Source organism: Dama dama, chromosome 22, assembly GCF_033118175.1.
Source record: "Dama dama isolate Ldn47 chromosome 22, ASM3311817v1, whole genome shotgun sequence".
NCBI classification, from domain to species: Eukaryota; Metazoa; Chordata; class Mammalia; order Artiodactyla; family Cervidae; genus Dama; species Dama dama.
In genome coordinates, this window is record NC_083702.1 from 44,856,318 (window position 1) to 44,877,570 (window position 21,253).

Sequence of the window (21,253 nt, forward strand, 5' to 3'; positions counted from 1 at the left end):
GCCGGGCACACGCTGACCTCTCTGTCCACAGAGGCTCTTTGCTCAGGAGCCAAACAGGGGACAGGGCCAGCTCTCCATTGTATACTTCTCTGAGTTGCCAGGACACTGGTTTTCTGATAAAAGTCCTCCATTTAGAGAGAAAAAATCTGTTTTCAGGTGGAGATAAGCTGAGGAAGAAAAGGGCAGCGTGCTCTCAGCCCTTCCCACAAACTTCTGCATCCATCTAACAGCAGTGACCACCAAGGCTGGGCCTCCTCATGTGAGTCACTGGAAATAAAGGCACTAGTTCCATCCCTGACAGCAGGGCTAATTCTAGAAAGATCTGATCATAAGGCGTGGAGGTGGGGCTGAGGCAGAGTTGCTGAGGGATGACCTTAGGCCCCTCTTCCAGGTACCATGGGAGCAGAACAGGAAACAGTGAGTCTACAGGTGAGGTCTCGGACGGCTTCTCCCAGGAGGTGATGCCAGATGTGGGCTTTGCAGAAAGCATTTCTCCTGATTGGATGCAGCAGGTGTTCCTGGTAAAAAGACCTAGAAGCGTGAGCGAATCCTAGAAGCCACCTGGACGTGATCCTCAGCAGCAGAGTATGACTACTATGCACTGAGCAACTGGTCTATTCTAAGACTGTACATCATGCTGGAGGCACGAAGGTGAATGAGGCAGGCAGGCTGGCGAGTGTGGGGTTGGAGGGGTGAAAAGATGGAAATGGGTGGGCAGTGATTTGCCGAGGGACTCATGGTGTGTTGGTGGCAGGTCTTCCTTCATGGGGCCTGAGACGGAGTGCACTGTGTCAAGAAGGTTGTGGAATGTCAGGACTAGGCTTCTTTCTCTAACGGAGTCAGCTGGAGGTGGAAATAGTCCCAGGGCGGGGCCTGGTGAGCAGGGTGTTTGTTTGACTTGAACCACTCAGAAGTGAGGGCTTTGCTTTCAGTTCTGCTTCCCAGAGTGTATCTGGGAACAGAGGGTGTGTGTGGTCATTGCAGAGACGCACAGCTGGTGCTGCATCTGCACAACTGAAAACATCTGGATCTTGTTCACACTCAGCCAGAGGAGGACTCCTGGGTAAGCAGGGAAGTGGGACCCTGCCCATCTCCCCATCCTCAGGATGAATGTCTGAGAAAGGATGATGTCACTAGTTGACAGAAGGGAACTGGATGCTCAGAGAGGTGAGGTCCTGGCCAAGGCAGCAGATGAAGCAAGGGCAGAGCCTGGATGTGGAGGCAGGTGTGTCTGAGGGCTTCCTCCCAGCCGAGGGCCCCTGAACAGAGCAGAGGGAGGGCAGCACCCATCCCGGTGGGCTCAGCTCAGCATGTGGACCCCTGAGACATGAGCAGTGAGCCCAGGGGGAAGGTGGGCATTGGGTGTTATCAGTACTTTGGGAAACTGGAGGAAGCAGAGCGGGTGGAGGAGGACAGGGGAGTCAGAGCCTCCCATCCTATGGCCTGGCCACCTTGAAGCTGCCCCCAGGGTGCTAGGCTGGTGCTGATGGGGGAAAGGGGAGTTTTTTCAGTTACAAGGGATCAGGGTTTGTGAAAAAATCCTGCCTTTGAGTGCCAGGCTCAATGCCAGGACCTGGGGGACACTGCGGCCTGGAGAGAGACAGAAAACCAAGCGGGGAGTCGAAGGGCGTTGGCTTCCTGTGTTCACTGAGCCCTCTGCTCAGATTGTGGGTGATGGGAGGTCCTGTGTGGGGAAGATGGCCCTGCTGGAAGAAGTGAGAAGGGCTCACTGCACAAGGTCCACATGCAATCCCGGTGTGGCAGTATTAAGATAAAAAGCCAGACTCTACAAACATCAGTATAACAGGAGGGGCATGAGCTTAGATCTATGTTTTTCACCAGAAGAGACAACCCTATAAACTTTGGGTTATTAAAACCATGTTCCCACCCCTCCCTCACACCCATGTCCAAAGGCCTGGTCTTGGCCTCCTCTCTGCCCACAGAGAGCCGTGTGACCCTGGGCAAGCTACCTCCTGGGGAATGGGTTGTTCTATTCTCTTACTAAGTTTTTAAAAGCTGATTTCCATTTTCCCTGTGGGTGCAGATGTTTTTTCTGACCTGGTTTACGGGATGCATGGCAATTTTAATTTCTAAGAGTCCAGTAGGTCAGAATTTATATCTTGTGGAATGTGTGTATTTAGAAAGGGTTTCTCAAATCAATGTTATTTTTAATGCTTCCTTCAGTCCCTTCAGTTTTTTCTCTCTGATTTACATTGGATACTTTTGAATGATATATTGATTAGGATCTTTAGTTTCTTCTCCATTCTCTTCCTCTTTGTCCCCCTTCTACCCTCCCTCCCTTTCTAACTTTCACAGGGGGAACTGGGGTTGTGCTGTGTCATCGAGAAGCTGCTGGTTTCATGTCCCCAGAAGGGGTCCCACCTCTCATATTTTGGCCAGGCTGTGCCCAGGAGGGCATAGGGTGCCCAGAGGTCCTGGACAGGAGGAGCAGCAGAGAACAGACAGGGCCCCTAATGATGTGGGTAGGGTTCTCAGACCTGGAGGAACTGAGCAAAAAGGGAACATGACCAGGAAAGTGTGACGCTCAAGAGGAGCTGGAGAGGAACTGGAGGAAGGTGGCAGAGGGAGGCTTGGAGCTGGGCCTCCAGGGACAAGTAACCCATCACATAGTGAGGCCAGTGGGGAAACACATTTCATGGGGAGGGGCAGCCTGTGCCAAGTGAGGAGTCAGTCTCCTGTAGCAGGCCCTGTGGAGACAGACAGTGTGAGCAAGACAGGAGCTGGGGCAGTCGGGAGGGTATGGGTGCTGGGCTAGGGACTTTCTTAACTCCCCTTTCCCTTCCCAGGGAGCATGGCTGCAGGCACCTGAGGGAGATGGTTGGGGAGAATCTGTCTGCCCATGAGGAGGGGAGGGATGCATGACTGGCCATGCAGCTGGGCAGGGACAGGCTTCTCCAGAGTCCTCCCCTCTCCCACCAACAGTCTTTACAGAAAAGGACCAATCAGAACTAACAGAGGAGGACGCCCTGGACAGGAATCAAGCAGAGGAAGCACTGCCCATATCCACACCCAGCTGAGGCCCCAGACAAGGGTCAGGACCAGGCCAAGAACGTCAGGGAAGGACAGAAGGATGAGGTCGAGGGTTCAGATGCGATTACAAAGTTTTGGCATCATCCAGGATCCAGCCCTTTCTGCCCAAACCCTCCTCTTCTCTCTGCCTTGGCTCTTGGTTCCCGTGTTTCATGATGTTACTCGGCTGCCCAGGCTCTCGGGTCATGCAGCTTCCAGGCAGGGCGGGCGGCTCGGGACCAGCCAGCTATCCTCTTGCACCCGCTTCAAGGTAGACCTGCCTGCACGCGTTCTCTCCCATCCACACACTCAGTGCCTCCAGCCCCACCACCAGGGACACTCCCTAGTGAACAAGCTGGTGGTTACTCTTCCTGCGGGACAGCCCCAGGCATCACAGAGAGAAGGTAATAGAACGATTCTCAGATGGGGGCTCAGGGGAGGGGATTTGGGGGAGGCTCTAAGGTAATGGGGGCTTCCCTGATAGCTCAGTTGGTAAAGAATCTGCCTGCAATGCAGGAGACCCCAGTTTGATTCCTGGGTTGGAAAGATCTCCTGGAGTAGATAAAGGCTACCCACTGCAGTATCCTGGCCTAGAGAATTCCATGGACTCTATAGTCCACGGGGTCACAAAGAGTTGGACATGACTGAGAGACTTTCACTCACTCACTAAGGAAATGGGTCCACTCTAGATCAGGTGACATGGAAAATGAGGGGCCCTCCTATCAGTGGGGGTCTCAGTAACTCACCTACGGAGGGGGGAGACCAGAGTGAGCATTAAGGTGTAACTGGTAACGAAGGAGCAGTCATGCTTCTCACCCAAGGGAGGGGGCGAGGTGTGAGTGAGGGCGCAGTGATGGGTGTTTGCTGTCTCCTTTGCTCCTGCTGTCAGGGTGACCCTGTGTGAGGCTGGAGTTCTGTGAGAGCCTTTACATCTAACAGGAGAAGAGCATCGCCCTGTTGTGACATCAGGCCAGCCTTGGGATGTCAGGGGTATTCTTTCCTTCTCAGTCCTTTTTAATGGTCACATAAATAGACAGAAGGGATTATGTGCATAGATTTTAAGACTCCTCTTATTATTAAATTCAATTAACAATGAACTATTTCCCACTACACTTACTTCTCTTTGCAGCATAGCTACATTTTGTAAGCTTTGTGTCTCCCTTCTTAGCCACACTTGATATAAACTCTTCTCATTGAATTATTATGAACTCATGGCCTTTCTCAGACTCAACTTGGCCCAATGAAACATGATCATAGAATTCACTTTCCATCGTCAGCAGCATTATTGTAAGTTGCTCAGTCGGGTCCGACTCTGTGATCTCATGGACTGTCAGGAGCCTGGCTCCTCTGTCCAGGGAATTCTCTAGACCAGAATACTGGAGTGGGGAGCCATTCCTTCTCCAGAGGATCGTCCCAGAGCTTGAACCCAGGTCTCTCACATTGCAAGCATATTCTTTACCATCTGAGCTACCAGGGAAGCTCATTTTATGTGGGTGCCCCTTCTAAATGCTGCTGTGAACATTTCCAAGAGAATCTTTGCCTTTGGGGGTGTATAGATGCTGACCTGTGGATATAGATGCCGACCTGTGGAACTGACCTCCCCTTCAAGGAGTCTTGCTTCCTTTGCATGGGCAGAAGCCCATGGGTGCACATGTTTGTGGGCAAGGTGCTGCTAGATGATGTATCTGTTTAAGGCCACAGTTCACTGTGATTATCCTGGGTTACGTGTATTATCATCCCTCCTTTTCCTAGAGGAATTGGCTTCATCATCACAAACATACCTCCTAAACTGACAGTTGTCACATCAGGTGTCAGGCTTATTTCTTATTGTCTCTTAATCCAATTGCTTCCACCAGTTTTATGTGGTAGCGCCTGAAATCAACCCAGTCTTATGGGTTACTAACTACTATGAAGTGACTTCTGCTTTTATAAAATTAAAAAAATCCAAAATATTAAATGCATATGTTTAAAACAAATCAGTTTATACAGAGGGTTCTCGAAATCCCTTCGCAGTAAAAAGCACTTTTAGTTGTTTGCTTTTTCTTTAGGTAATTAAGCAATATCCTTAGATAATTTCCTTGCTTACAGGGTCATTGAGAGAACTAAAAATAAGTGAATGCTTGAGAAGCACTTAGAATGCTGCCTAGTGCAAAGTGGGGAGTCGCCAACCACAATAGCTAATAAATATTAAGTATCATATTTTTATTTTCCTAATTTAAAAAGTTGGATACTATTAACTTACTTCTTACCAGGGAAAATAATGATTTCAGTTATTTTTGCACCTTTTCTTATATCCTCCCCTGTCTTCTCCTAATATCATTATATCACTCATCTTACATCTTCTATTAGAAAACTTTGTGGTTATATGCACTTTATTTGTGCCATTCTTTCTTAGGCCCTCAGGTTCAACTGGTGTTTCTTGATTCCCCACTTTGTAAAATGAGACTATTTCTCTTTCACCCTCCAATGCTTCAGTTCCCAACTTCTAGAAGTGTGACTTAATATTTATATTGATTGACAGCAAATAAGTTTAGTTCTCATATTTAAATGCTTTGTTCTAAAATTAAAAGTCAAAGAAGACAATTTCCATTTTTGTGATGTTTTAAATATTTTCTCTGGAGTAACTTGTATTAATACTCTGCGTTTGCACATACATTTTGGCATAGCTTTAGTTTTTCCTGATGTTTTGAATTGCCTTTGTTTTCACCCCTTGCACTGTCTATCTTCAAATTTCCTCCATTTCTTTGCACCTGTGCCTCATATGATACCGAGTCCCCTATCCCCACAGACTCTGGACTTTTCACCCCATTCTGAACTGGTTTCTCTCTAGATCTGCTGTGTACCCAGCTGTGATCCTTGGATTCCCTTCTCTCTGGATTGATGTTCCTGATTCCTGGGTCACATTCAGGAATCTTTCTTTCTCTTGCTTATCCTTCACATCATCCGCCCGCCCCTCCCCCAACACACACATCTTTTCTTTCCCTCTGCACCTCACTCTCAAGTAACTTTCTAAGGAATGATTGTGAATAGCAACTTTTCTGTTCTCCATTTGGCTCCATTTCTTTTGTAATTTAAGAAAAAATTTCTGGAAGCTTTTTTTGACCTTCTTTTCCAATCTTTCTTCAGACTTATTTTGTAAACACTTATTAAGTCCCAAGATTTATTTGTCTGTTTCATTTTTCCCCAAATCTCAGTGCATCTTCTCATTTTATGAATAAAAATCCTTTCTAATCTAATTAACGACCTGGATTCAAGTTTTAAACTTATTTTCTTCCTTCAAAGTTGTCTATCCATCTCTTCTGGTGTCTTTTCTCATCTGTTTATCTTAGTCACCCTTTCCCACACTGTCATCATTTCCATGTATCTGACCCTGGATGACCCATTCATATTTAAGAAGGAGTAAAGTTGACTGGTAAGCTTCACTCTAGAGTGTTTGCCTGAGGACCCCTAAATTCCATAATACAGAGATGTTTTTTTTCGGAGTCTCTGAATCCAGGTTTTCCTCCCTCTGGTGTGAATTTGCGTGAATATGTGATAGGATGCAGATTGCTGAGACTGTCCCCTGCTCTATCCTTCTGTATCACTCTCATGTTGCTCTAAGCAAGCATCCTTCTTGCCTGTACACCTTCTCCCCGTCTCTTCCCTCCACTCCTCTTTACTCAGCAGTCACATCTTCATCCAGTCCAGCTGAAGACTCTGGACTCCTGTTGGCCACATTCCTGGCTTTATATTAGCAGCCGAGTACCGAGAGGTGAGCTGTGGGCTCTTGAGCCCAGTAAGTGGGTTGAAACCTAGTGTGTCATGGACAAGATTTCTGACCTTGGGCAAGTCACATAACATCTATGAAAAAAGTAAGGGAGTTCACTTCAGTTCAGCTCACTCACTCTGTCATGTCCGACTCTTTGTGACCCCATGAATTGCAGCAAGCCAGGCCTCCCTGTCCATCACGAACTCCTGGAGTTTACTCAAACTCATGCCCATCGAGTTGGTGATGCCATCCAACCGTCTCATACTCTGTCATCCCCTTCTCCTCCTGCCCCCAATTCCTCCCAGCATCAGGGTCTTTTCCAGTGAGTCAACTCTTCTAATGAGGTGGCCAAAGTATTGTAGTTTCAGCTTCAGCATCAGTCCTTCCAAGGAACACCCAGGACTGATCTCCTTTAGGATGGACTGGTTGGATCTCCTTGCAGTTCAAGGGACTCTCAAGAGTCTTCTCCAATACCACAGTTCAAAAGCATCAATTCTTTGGCACTCAGCTTTCTTCACAGTCCAACTCTCACATCCATACCTGACCACTGGAAAAACCATAGCCTTGACTAGATGGACATTTGTTGGCAAAGTAATGTCTCTGCTTTTTAATATGCTATCTAGATTGGTCATAACTTTCCTTCCAAGGAGTAAGTGTCTTTTAATTTCATGGCTGCAGTCACCATTTGCAGTGATTTTGGAGCCCCAAAAAATAAAGTCTGACACTGTTTCCACTATCTCCCCATCTATTTCCCATGAGGTGATGGGACCAGATGCCATAATCTTAGTTTTCTGAATGTTGAGCTTTAAGCCAACATTTTCACTCTCCTCTTTCACTTTCATCAAGAGGCTTTTTAGTTCCTCTTCACTTTCTGCCATAAGGATGGTGTCATCTGCATATCTGAGGTTATTGGTATTTCTCCCGGCAATCTTAATTCCAGCTGTGCTTCTTCCAGCCCAGCGTTTCTCATGATGTACTCTGCATATAAGTTAAGTAAGCAGGGTAACAATATACAGCCTTGATGTACTCCTTTTCTATTTGGAACCAGTCTGTTGTTCCATGTCCAGTTCTAACTGTTGCTTCCTGACCTGCATATAGGTTTCTCAAGAGGCAGGTCAGGTGGTCTGGTATGCCCATCTCTTTCAGAATTTTCCACAGTTTATTGTGATCCACACAGTCAAAGGCTTTAGCATAGTCAATAAAGCAGAAATAGATGTTTTTCTGGAATTCTCTTGCTTTTTTGATGATCCAGTGGATATTGGCAATTTGATCTCTGGTTCTTCTGCCTTTTCTAAAACCAGCTTGAACATCTGGAAGTTCTCGGTTCATGTATTGCTGAAGCCTGGCTTGGAGAATTTTGAGCATTACTTTACTAGTGTGTGTGGTAGTTTGAGCATTCTTTGGGATTGCCTTTCTTGTGGATTGGAATGAAAACTGACCTTTTCCAGTCCTGTGGCCACTGCTGAGTTTTCCAAATTTGCTGGCATATTGAGTGCAGCACTTTCACAGCATCATCTTTCAGGATTTGAAATAGCTCAACTGGAATTCCATCACATCCACTAGCTTTGTTCATAGTGATGTTTTCTAAGGCCCACTTGACTTCTCATTCCAGGATGTCTGACTCTAGGTGAGTGATCAGTCCATTGTGATTATCTGGGTCATGAAGATATTTTTTGTATAGTTCTTCTGTATATTCTTGCCACCTCTTCTTAATATCTTCTGCTTCTGTTAGGTTCATACCATTTCTGTCCTTTATTGAGCCCATTTTTGCATGAAATGTTCCCTTGGTATCTCTAACTTTCTTGAAGAGATCTCTAGTATTTCCCATTCTGTTGTTTTCCCCTATTTTTTTTGCATTGATCACTGAGGAAGGCTTTCTTATCTCTCCTGGCTACTCTTTGGAACTCTGCATTCAAATGGGAATATCTTTCCTTTTCTCCTTTCCTTTTTGCTTCTCTTCTTTTCACAGCTATTTGTAAGGCCTCCTCAGACAACCATTTTGCTTTTTTGCATTTCTTTTCCATGGGGATGGTCTTGATGCCTGTCTCCTGTACAATGTCACGAACCTCCGTCCATAGTTCATCATGCTCTCTGTCTATCAGATCTCATCCCTTAAATCTATTTCTCACTTCCACTGAATATTCATAAGGGATTTGATTTAGGTCATACCTGAATGGTCTAGTGGTTATCCCTACCTTCTTCAGTTTAAGTCTGAAATTGGCAATAAGGAGTTCATGATCTGAGCCACAATCAGCTCCAGGTCTTGTTTTGCTGACTATATAGAGCTGCTCCATCTTTGGCTGCAAAGAATATAATCCATCTGATTTCGGTGTTGGCCATCTGGTGATGTCCATGTGTAGAGTTTTCTCTTCTGTTGTTGGAAGAGGGTGTTTGCTATGACCAGTGCATTCTCTTGGCAAAATTCTATTAGCCTTTGCCCTGCTTCATTCCGTACTCCAAGGGCAACCTTGCCTGTTACTCCAGGTATCTTTTGACTTCCTGCTTTTGCATTCCAGTCCTCTATAATGAAAAGGACATCTTTTTTTGGTGTTAGTTCTAAAAGGTCTTGTAGGTCTTCATAGAACCGTTCAACTTCAGCTTCTTCAGAATTACTGGTTGGGGCATAGGCTTGGATTACCGTGATATTGAACGGTTTGCCTTGGAAATGAACAGAGATCATTCTGTCGTTTGTGAGATTGCATCCAAGTACTGCATTTCAGACTCTTTTGTTGACCATGATGGCTACTCCATTTCTTCCAAGGGATTTCTCTCCACAGTAGTAGATAAAATGGTCATCTGAGTTAAATTCACCCATTCCAGTCCATTTTAGTTTGCTGATTCCTAGAATGACAACATTCACTCTTGCCATCTCCTGTTTGACCACTTCCAATTTGCTTGAGAAAGAGAGAGAGAGAAAAAGAGAGAGAGAGAGAGTGAGTGAGTGACCAGACTGGGGGTGTGAAGCAGGGTCTGGCGATGCTTTTTTTTTTACCGTGGCTTTTAGACCCTAAATTAGTACATTTCTAAGGGGAAGATAGTTTAACATCACATCAGCTTGTCCTTCATGAAACCAGGGTGTTTTCTGCATACTTCTTTGTTTATGAGGGTCTTGTACATTATTTTCTGGCCTTGGGGCCTATTAACATTTTATGCAAGTCAGATGAATGTAAACCTATTTTCTGTTTCTGTGGTGATCTTAACAGAAAAGTTACAGTCTCATAGGGCAACAGTACAGCATGTCACAACATAGTAGAAATATAACCTTGTTAACATAAAGGTCAATTCTTCTGCAGAAGTTGTCAGTTGAATTTATCTAAGAGGTTTACTCCACACAGACTCTGAAGCTTCAGTGAGGCAGGCTCTACCTAGCACTCCTGGCTGACAATTAACAACCATCTCATTGTGACCACACTAGGGCTAAGCTCTTATTTTTCTAGATCTATAATTATATTAACTAATGGTTTCCACTGCACAACCTTAGCACATTAAGAGTGAAAACACAGCAAGCAAGTGTTAACCCAATAACCACTTTTAGTATAATTTTTCTTGTGTTTTCTAATAGGGCTTCCTCACTCCCCAAAGGGCTCTATGTCTACTAGGGCCTTTATATGATCAGGTTCTTTATGCTATTTTATGATTAGGGTATTATGAGCAGTCATGCATATTAGTACCAAGGGCATAAACGCATTTGCTAAACAAACTAGAATGCCAGCAAAGGAGTTTAAATTGAAACACTCCTTTCATCCTGGATAATCTCATAAGATACCGCCACCTGGGAAACTTACTGATAAAAGTTCTAAATTGACTCTTATTTGGAAAGAGATCGGGGAAGATCTTCTGCCTATGTCACAGAAATTAGGGAGTAGTCTATTGAAGCAAGCATCAGAAAGACAGATATCATCTTTAAGGTGAGCACCGGGGGCAGCTTTTCAGAATCCCTGAAAACCTGATCCACCTTGCCTGTCAGGTTTTCTCCTCATGACCTTGTCATGGGCAGGATCTCGTGAGCTGGCTCCCGGCACTATGCAATATTGCTCTTTATAGCATCGGACCTTGCTTCTATCACCAGTCCCATCCACAACTGGGTATTGTTTTTGCTTTGGCTCCATCCCTTCATCCTTTCTGGAGTTATTTCTCCACTGATCTCCAGTAGCATATTGGCCACCTACCGACCTGGGGTGGTCGGTGGTCTCTTTCAGTATCCTATCATTTTGCCTTCTCATACTGTTCATGGGGTTCTCAAGGCAAGAATCCTGAAATGGTTTGCCATTCCCATATCCAGTGGACCACATTCTGTCAGACCTCTCCACCATGACCCAACCATCTTGGGTGGCCCCACATGGCATGGCTTAGTTTCACTGAGTTAGACACAACTGTGGTCCTGTGATCAGATTGGCTAGTTTTCTGTGATTATGGTTTTAGTGTGTCTGCCCTCTGATGCCCTCTAGCAACAACTACCGTCTTACTTGGGTTTCTCTTACCTCAGACGTGGGGTATCTCTTCACAGCTGCTCCAGCAAAGCACAGCTGCTGCTTCTTACCTTGGATGAGGGGTATCTTCTCACGGCCACCCCTCCTGACCTTGAACGTGGAGTACCTCCTCTCGGAGCAGGGGTACATATCTCAAGGGTTACTGCAATAATCCAAATTATAAATGGTAAAGTCTTAGATCAGCTATCTAGAGCAAAGACCACAAGCACAAAGACTCCTCCTATCAGTAGCTGTTATTATACCTGTAAGCATGTTTACTATCATTTCAGTCAGGTCTCAGGAGGAGTAGTTGATAAACGCACTTTTGTCTTCTTAAAATACTGGTGAAGGTAATCAACGTTTGCTTTCTTTCATCACCTACCAAGGCAACGTAATCCCAGACAGAATTAAAAAATTATTTCCCTATAAAGATTTGTTTTAAAGTGGAGACTTCTGAGAATTAGCAAGATTAAAAGAATTGACAGTCTCATATATGGATATAACTGTAATAAATTGGTGCATTTTTTTGGCACAAGAGAGCGACTCTAGGTATGAAAACATTTGAAATATTTAGAGCCCTTACCAAATCATTCAACTTCCAGAACCAGCTTAAGGACACGGTCTCAAGTACAGGCAAAGTTTCATACAGGAAGAGTGTTCTTGACACTATTATTTACACAAATAATTAGAAACAACCTAAAGTACAACAGTCAGGGGAGGACAGCAGAGAGGACTGGGCAACAATCAGGTCCTCAGCAGCCCAGGGCAGGGCTGCAGGGATAGGGCTTGCGGGATAAAGCCTCCTGCAGAAGCAAGGAGGATGTGGGCTGTGGGAGCTGCAGCTCCAGAAACTTTATAGAGGCAGAGACTCAAGCACAGGGAGCAAGACATCATTTTGGAATAAAAAGAGTCATTTACCAATTAACATATATCCCCAGGTAAGTATTTCTGTATATTGTATATTTTGTATATTGTATATAATTATATAGTTATCATTAACATGCTATTTGAATCAGAAAGACTTGGATTCAAGTCCAGACTCTGGCACCAGCATGAAATCTTGGGCTGACCTATGTTTAGGTGAGTTTCAGGAGCCTGCACATCATAGACACTGAATCAATATTAGTTATTACCAATTAGTGGCACAGCTGTTCCCACCTCCCATAATTTCCATAGTTTCCTTTCTATGTTCCTTTCTGTGTTCTTCTGTCTCTGGTTTTATTGCTCCTATAACTTCACAGATGGCTGTCTCCTGTCTGATTACCTTCTCCCTGGGCCCCAACAGGAGAGCAGGACTCTGACTCAGCTTGGAAGGAGCTGTAGGAGGTGAGTGACTTTTCTTAACTAACAGGCAGCAGAGCCCAGGGGACAGAGAAACACAGAGGGTTAAGTCCCCGGTGGCACTGGTGGCCATCCCAGGGGAAACCACCAGAGACCTCCCCCATCGCTGCTCCCTGCAGCCCCTGCTCACGCGTGATCTAGCCCACAGTCTGTTTTCTCTCCCCCAAGGGTGAAGCCACACCTCCTTCCAGCCTGACTTGGACGGGTGAGCCGAAGCAACATCTCCGAGACACTGCTGCTGCCACCATGAGCTTAATAGACCTCTTGTACTGCTCAGGTAGTCAGCTATCACTTGTCTGGCTGGTTTCCGCTTGTGATCCAGAATTGGGGGTGGTGCCTCCAGGCTGAGACAACCCACAAAGGAATCAAAAACCAAGAAGGGGGTGGCTGAGCATTCTGGAACCCTCCAGAGAGGCCAGGGGAGCCCCCCACATTTGGGATCCTATCCATACAGCCTCAATCCCAACCCTGTCCTCAGGGCACCGCAGCAAGGCACCTACTTCCTCGCCCACTGCCATCCAGCAAGGGACTCAGAAGTGAGGCCAAGACAGCCCATGGTGAGGGGGACAGCTGATGGGGATCCCCAAGGTCAGGCGGGAGAGGGAGAGGAGGTCCCCCAACATCCCTGGAGCTTCTCCTGCCCTCTCCCTTGCTCCAAGCCTCCTTCTGCTCCCAGACCCTGGGGTGTCACCAAGAGGCTGTTTCCTCCAGTTCTTGCCCTGCAACCCCCTCCTCCTCAGCCACTCTGCAAGGGTCAGGGGACTCTGAACTGAACTCAGGTCTTGACTGTGCCACCTCAGTCCTCAGGGAGGGGTGGTCAGAGCTTCAACATATGAATTGGGGAAGAGGGGACACATATGTCCCCACCCATAACACCAGGGACCTTTGGTCAGGAAGACGGACCTTCAACACATTTTCAGTTCAGTTCAGTTCAGTCACTCAGTCGTGTCCAACTCTTTGCAGCCCATGGACTGCAGCAGGCCAGGCCTCCATGTCCATCACCAACTCACAGAGTTTACTCAAACTCATGTCCATTGAGTCAGTGATGCCGTCCCACCATCTCATCTTGTTTTCCCCTTCTCCTCCCACCTTGAGTCTTTCCCAGCATTAGGGTCTTTTCAAATGAGTCAGTTCTTTGCATCACGTGGTGAAAGTATTGGAGTTTCAGCTGCAACATCAGACCTTCCAAGAACACACAGGACTGATTTCCTTTAGGATGGACTGGTTGGATCTCCTTGCTGTCCAAGGGACTCTCAAGAGTCTTCTCCAATATCACAGTTCAAAAGCATCAATTCTTCGGTGCTCAGCTTTCTTTATATAAAACTCTCACATCCATACATGACTACTGGAAAAACCATAGCTTTGACTAGACAGATCTTTGTTGGCAAAGTAATGTCTCTGCTTTTTAATATGCTGTCTAGGTTGGTCATAACTTTTCTTCCAAAGAGTAAGCTATTCAATGCCGTTTGCATTCCACCACAGTTTTTTTCTAATTTTATTCTTTTCTTTTTCCATCTAGAGAGTGAAAATGTTTATCAAGTTGTCGCTGAGCCTTCCCAGGACACAGAAAATAAACTGAAGCTCCTAACCCAAAACTGGGAGAGATTTGTGGCTAAGGCCAATTTACCCAGGTAACATGCATGGGTGCACCAGGAATGTCACTCAGATTCCTCTGCCCCTGGCTAGTTTCCTCCTGGCAGGCATACCTCCTCCAGGCAGCATCCTATAGTAGGAGTCAAGCGTGTTCCTTCTCAAGGTCCCAATAGCAGTGCTTCCTTCATGTCATTTGCTGGCAGTGAATGGCCTCGGGGTGAGAAGAGGTGAAACCTGCTACAGGGTCAGGTTATGTGACCTTGGACATGTTACTGAACTACTCTCAGCCTTAGTTTCTTCATCTGTTCAGTTTTATTGTGAAGACACTGAGAGCATGCATGCAAAGTGCTTTGCATGATGGCTGACACAGAGTAGTGCTCAATTAATATTAACTTTGAAAAAACTTCTTGGGAAGAGATAGGGGCCAAGGATCTTTTTCCTAGAGATGAGGACAAAGCAGAGCTCACTTTCAAACAAGTCGGTAAATCCCACCAACATCCTTTTGTGTTCCTGTGGATTCTGACTAGAGCCCTTTCCTTCCCCATCGTAGGAACTGTAACAACCGTGGAAGATCCAACAGGCCCATACACCAGAGAGGCTGGAGAGGAACTGGGTGGAGCTGGTGGGGTCCTGGCACTAGTCTTGCCAGCTCTGGGGCTCTGGGATTATATCTTGGAGTCTCAGATCTGTCCTGTGTCCAGTAGGAATAGCAATCCAATCTGATGGACTATGGTGATGGCCTCAGAGTGAAATGCAGGTCAGAGGTGGGGAAGCAAATGCAACCATCTCATCCAAAGGCTTAGGGAGGCCTGGACCAGGGTCAGACCCAAGGGTCAGGGTGGAGCAGAGGGTCCAGGTTGGAGGACGAGTAGACAGGCTTGGGCAGCAGGACCAGCACTAGAGTGAGGAGAGTGGGCCCTGAGGACACAGGACTTAAGGGGCTGTGATGCTAACAGAGGTTCCAGGAGTGGGAGGGAGGATATTTATTTCTTCCCTGATGGGATCCCTTCACGCTGAGCTAGAAGGGCCCTGGGTGATCATGTCCTCCACACCCTGCCTGGGACCTGGGTTCTCACTCCATCTGGGACCATCTTCTATTCTACGTGGGGCGGCCCTGACAGTGGGAGAGCAGTGTGGCTCAGTGAGACCTCCAGGCCCACAGTGAGTGGCTGCGATTGTGTGTCATTTGAGGGATTCTGAGGAACCTCACGCATCCCCACCCAAGAGGAAAACACTTCCTCCACCAGCTGTGCAAGTGCCGGTCTCTTCAGGATTAACAATTCAGATGGATGTTCCCTCAAGTTTCTTGAGTCTTGGAGAGGGTGTATAAAGTTGCACATGGCCTTGGGGTGCAGGCCCATTTACCAGCTAACATGTAACATATGAGAGGTCAAGGATGCTGGGTGATGGGTCAGGAGTCAGTGAGGTGAGCTGGAGAGTCCAAGGGAACCAGGGCTCACAGCACATCTCCTGCTTCCCTGTCAGCTGGGGAAGTGGATGGACCCAGTGACTTTTCAATGGAAAGATCAAGGGCACAAGCCTTGGAAGACAGCAGATGCCAGGCAAAATGATCTTAAAGGTGCCTTCTTCCTCTGACTTTTGGTGGTTTTTTTTTTTTTTTCCTAAGTATGCAGAGTTAGCCAATCTGCAAAATCTGAGGGCACAGTTCCCAGGACTGTCCTTACATTTAACACCAGTAGCAAGTTTGGGGGTTCCCATAATCACCCTCAGGTTGAGAATTCCTTAGAAGCATTCTCAGAACTCACTGAAGATATCGTCATCCCAGTTATGGTTTATTACAGGAAAGGATGCAGTTTCAGCCACAGGGCAAAGTCTGGGCGGGTTTCACACACAAAGCTTCCGTTGTCCCCAGGATGCTTTCCAGCCTTGGAATCAGTGTGCAGCAGGATACACAGAGAACTGTCTTCCAGGGAATCTCATGCAAAACAAATTATCCTAACCTGTGGTCTCTAGCTCCTCCCGGCGGTCAGACTAATGCCCTAGAGTCCAGCTTGTCCAGAGGTCAGAACTGATACCACATGACTCAGAGGCCCCCATCGTGAATGTCACCTTTTCTGTTTGTCCAGTGGCCAAAGGCCCGAGCAGATGAAGACACTCCTATCAGCGAGAATGTTCTAGGGGCTTAGGGACCACTTCCCAGAATCAATGGCTAAGAGCAGATTGACTCTTTGCTACACACTAAGGTCCATGAATGAAGGGTTTTCTGCTCAAATCAAACTTTTCTTTGTTTCTCTGTGGAATTCCCACCCTACCAACTCCTGGCAAGTGATGGTTTTCACCTGCCCCTGAGTTCTAAACCAAATACCTACCTTAACTGTATCCTAATATGATTTTGGCTTATTTTTTCCACCATTGAATAACTATATGGAGCATCTACAATGTCTGAATATGTGCTTAATGTAAAAAGAAACACTTATAAACATTTAATTAAACAATTTCTGTAATTTATGCAGAATAGATCCTGTCCAGCCTATTTTTACAGACAAACAAATTGTCTTAATTCCTTGATCATCATTATTACAGGGAGGAGGCAGAGGCATTACATGAATATCTGAACAGGCTGAAAACAAACTTGAGTGGAAAGGACCCAGAGACACTCAAAGAAGACCAGCTGGACAGAAAGAAGTTTTTGGAGGAGTTTCCTGTGATGAAACAGGACCTGGAGGAAGACACAGAAAAAATCCATGCTTTTGCGAACAAAGTTGACAAGTTACACAAGGACTGCACGATTTCCAAGGTGGTGGCCCACTCCACTGGTACTGTGTCTGGCATCCTCAGTGTCCTTGGCCTGGCTCTGGCACCTCTGACAATGGGGGCCACTCTGCCTCTCATGGCCACTGGGTTAGCGCTGGGCATAGCGGCTGCTGTGACCAATGTGTCCACCAGCATCGTGGAACAAGTAAACACGTCATCAATGGAAATCAAAACCACTCAACTGCTGTCCCATGACAGGAAGAGATGGAAGGTAATCAAGGATGTACTCCTTAAAAGGAAACCTCAGATTATTTCTGCAGTGAATTCACTCATCACTGCCCTACAATACACTGAGAAGAAAGTCCAATTCATCAAGGTGATCAAAGTCAGCCCTGCCTTAGCAGCCAAAGTCAAGATCTTTATAACCAAAGGGAAAAACATCATTCATGACAGTGTTCAGGTGCGGAAAACTTTTGGCAGCATGGCTTTAGCAATGACAAAAGAAGCCCGTATCACTGGCATAGTCCTGTCAGGTATCGGCATTGTGATAGATGTGGGCTTCCTGGTGAAAGAGTCAATACATTTACACCGTGGAGCAAAGGCAGAGTCAGCTGAAAAGCTGAGGCAGCAGGCCCAGGAGTTGGAAAGCATATTGGAGTTACTCACTGAGATCCATGAGAATCTGCAGAAGGGCTCAGTTCCCCCACCCCCAGAGGAGTGCAGGGACCAGGGACATGTGCTGGGTGTCTCAGAGGCAGCTTGTTAGAGGAGAAAAGGAGGGGAGACAACATTGATGGTCCTGGGTGTTAGGAATTTGGCATTTCTGGAGCTGAGCAAGGGAGGGATGGATGCAGGTGGCAGATGATGACAAAGCAAGAGCCTGGAGCCTGGACTAAGGGAGGAGGGGGGCTAAAGAGTGAGGGGAGGGGAGAAACCACTTCTTTTGGACTGAAGAACACACTGGGGGTACAATAAAGAGAAAGGCAGGTGGAACTAGCTGTGGAAGGCCAGGAATATGAAAGAGTTGAAAATGAGAGAAAGTCAAAGGGTGAGGACTGTTGGGATCCAGGAGAAGTAGCCGGGGCTCCTCTATTGCCCTCCTCAGGGCGTGACGTCCCAGCAAGAAGAGTCTCCCCCTGGTGGTGTTCTCTAGCCCCATGTCTCCAGCATCACCTCACCTTCGATTCCAGCAGGTTGTTATTAATTAGGCAGTGATTCTTTTGTTTGTTTGTTTGTTTTTATTGAAGTGTAGGTGACTTGCGGTATTGTGTGGGTTTCTGGTGTGCAGCCAAATGTATTGATTATACATGTAGTTTTGTGTGCTGTACAGTAAATCTTGATTGCTTATCTATTTTATGTATGATAATGTGCACCTGTTCATCACATACTCCCATTTACCCTTCCTCCCCTTTCCTATTTTGTACCATCAGTTTGTTTTCTTTGTCTGTGAGTCTGTTTCTGTTTTGTAAATAAGTTCATTTGTACTACTTTTTAGATTCCACATACAATTGAGATCATACAATATTTGTCTTTCTCTGACAGACTTACTTCATTTACAATAATCTCTATGTCAATCCAAGCATCTAAAAACAGCATTATTTTATTCTTTTGGGTACTATTCCAGCTATTTCACATCTTTTTTCATCTATTGATGGACACTTAGGTTGCTTCCATGCTATTATAAATAGTGCTGCTCTGAACACTGGACTGCATGTTACTTTTTGAATTAGAGCTTTTGTCTTTTCCAGAAGTGCTGACTCATACAATAACTCTACATTTAGTTTTTTAAGGAGACTCCATGCTTTTCCATGGGCTTCCCAAGTGACTCAGTGGTAAAGAATCCGCCTGTCAATACAGGAGACGTGTGTTTGATTCCTGGGTTGGGAAGATCCCCTGGAGAAGGAAATGGCAATCCACTCCAGTATTTTTGGAAACATTCCATGGAAATGTCCTGGAAATATTCCATGGACAAAGGAGTCTGGCCATCCATGAGGTCACTAAGAGCCAGACATGACTAACGACTAACACTGGATCTCCTCACCTTGTATTCTCCAGACTTTATTTCAATAAATAGGACTGATTCACTGAGGTTTCCTTGTGTTGACTGACAGGGCTCACCTGAGTCCAGATGCCTGAGCTCCTTCCCCATGAGCCTGTCTCCCAGGATCTCAGGGAGCGCATCCTCCATGGCTCCTCCTGCCTGCCCGCTGGGCTCCCATTCAGTCGTTTCCCTCAGACCCTGGAGCCCCACAGGCCCCATGGGACAGCTGGGGGAGCCGGTGTTGTCTGACTTGGGCTGAGCACGGGGATACTCCTCCTCCCGCCCCGGGGACCAGGATGGACACGGGGCACTCAAGGCTGATTGAGAGCAGAGGACTTGTGTGCAGGTGTGAGGGGGGTCAACCATAAACAGAGGGGCAGAGAGACAACACATCTCACGCAGGTTGCCTTCATGTTTCACCAGGACTCCTGCAGGAGCTGCCAGAACTGTCTTCCTGTGTTTACCTTGGGGCACTGCCCTGCCCCACTCATCTATTCCCCACACGGGCTAGAATGACCCATAAGAATATCAACCTTAGCTTCCTTATCCATTCTTCTGCTGATGGGCATCTAGGTTGCTTCCATGTCCTGCCAATTATAAGGAAGCTATGGTACATACACACAATGGAATATTACTCAGCCATTAAAAAGAATTCATTTGAATCAGTTCTAATGAGATGGATGAAACTGGAGCCCATTATACAGAGTGAAGTAAGCCATAAAGATAAAAACCAATACAGTATACTAATGCATATATATGGAATTTAAAAAGCTGGTAATGATAACCCTATATGCAAAACAGAAAAAGAGACACAGATGTACAGAACAGACTTTTGGACTCTGTGGGAAAGGCGAGGGTGGGATGTTCTGAGAGAACAGCATCGAAACATGTATATTATCTAGGGTGAAACAGATCACCAGGCCAGGTTGGATGCATGAGACAAGTGCTCAGGGCTGGTGCACTGGGAAGACCCAGAGGGATGGGATGGGGAGGGAGGTGGGAGTGGGGATCGGGATGGGGAATACATGTAAATCCATGGCTAATTCATGTCAATGTATGGCAAAAACCACTACAATTTTGTAAAGTAATTAGCCTCCAACTAATAAAAATAAATTAAAAAAAAAAAAAGAATATCAACCTTAGCAGCAACTGCTTTCGCCTCCACAACGGCTACCCATGACTCTGAGCACAGAAGCTGAAGCCTAATTGCAGACCAAAGCAATGTGCAGGAGCCTGGGGTCCCCCAAGGGCAGAGCAGGACACCAGGCTCACTCGATCCCCAGGAGCAGGACTGAGGGGCTGGGCGATGGGAGCAGGGATGGTGGGAAAGTCCATCCAAGGCCATGTTCTGACCTGGTCACACACCTGGGCTTGCACCTACCTGGACCTTCTGAGGAGCCTTCATGGGACACCTCAGCCTCCTCCTCTCCAGGGAGGAGAGGGGGGGCATCTGGGTGTTGTTCTCACCCCATGGGCTGCTCCACAGGGCACTGACTTTCTGTGTTTCCACGTGTGGAGCTTGTGACCACCTAACCGTCTCCCTCGCCTGGAGCTCAGGGCAGGAAGCCAGAAACCCGAGACCTAGATATGATCGCAGGACGTTTCCTAAGTCCCTCCCCACGTGCTGCAGAGCCTTCTCCACACTTCTGTCCAAACCTCCCTCAGTAGACTTTCCTCAGTGCCTCTAACTCCCTCTCAGCCAGTGTTTCCCTGAGACTTCAGTCGGCCCTTCCATTCCTTCCTGAAGATGTCAGCAGTTATGGCCATCATCTGTCTGATCCCCGAATCATGAGTTTCATTCCTTCTTTCATTCTTCGTAAGTTCCTGGGGAATTCAAATCCTGCACAGACTTCTCCTGGGGAGGGTTCTGGACCCAGTGCCTGGATACAGAACCATTCAGTGTCCATTCCCATGTGCCCCCAAACCCTTAGAGCTGGACCCCATCCAGCTCAATGAGCAGATGATGCAATTCCACAGTGACCCATGTCTCAGGTGAGATCCCTGTGCTTCTGAGCAACAGAGACTGAGTCTGGCTAAGTGAGCACAGAAGAGCATGCACTGGAGGGATGCAGGCCAGGTCAGAGAATGGAAAGAAGCCCCAAACCTGCACAGTTCACCAAGTACAGAAAGTAGGGCAGGTCCCCCTTCAGGAGCTCACAGTCTGTCCCCAGAGGCCCCTTCCAGCTGGGAGCTTAGGTTCAAGCACCTGGAATCTCAGTGTCAGGTTCCCAGGAGACAGAAGAACTTAGGTCTGAGGACTATATTCTGGGACCAATAGGTTAGGCTGAAGGATGAGGAAGTTGAATGGTTAACAGG

At 46.7% G+C, this 21,253-nt stretch overlaps 1 protein-coding gene across 1 annotated transcript; it reads left to right on the top strand.

Annotated features, from left to right (window-relative positions):
* The first annotated feature begins 937 nt into the window (after positions 1-937).
* LOC133043932 (apolipoprotein L3-like) lies at positions 938-18,984 on the top strand. Its single transcript, XM_061125384.1, has 4 exons — positions 938-1,063; positions 12,757-12,865; positions 14,108-14,219; positions 16,726-18,984. Exons 2-4 carry the CDS (start codon positions 12,835-12,837, stop codon positions 17,660-17,662), a joined length of 1,080 nt encoding a protein of 359 aa, XP_060981367.1. The 5' UTR covers positions 938-1,063; positions 12,757-12,834; the 3' UTR covers positions 17,663-18,984.
* Positions 18,985-21,253: the final 2,269 nt, after the last annotated feature.

Bases quoted from the DNA above. Each gene is read 5' to 3' on its own strand.
- LOC133043932 (XM_061125384.1), top strand. From the start codon at position 12,835: ATGAGCTTAATAGACCTCTTGTACTGCTCAG. The intron at 12,866-14,107 runs GTAGTCAGCTAT...TTTTCCATCTAG, and splicing joins AGACCTCTTGTACTGCTCAG to AGAGTGAAAATGTTTATCAA. The intron at 14,220-16,725 runs GTAACATGCATG...TCATTATTACAG, and splicing joins GCTAAGGCCAATTTACCCAG to GGAGGAGGCAGAGGCATTAC.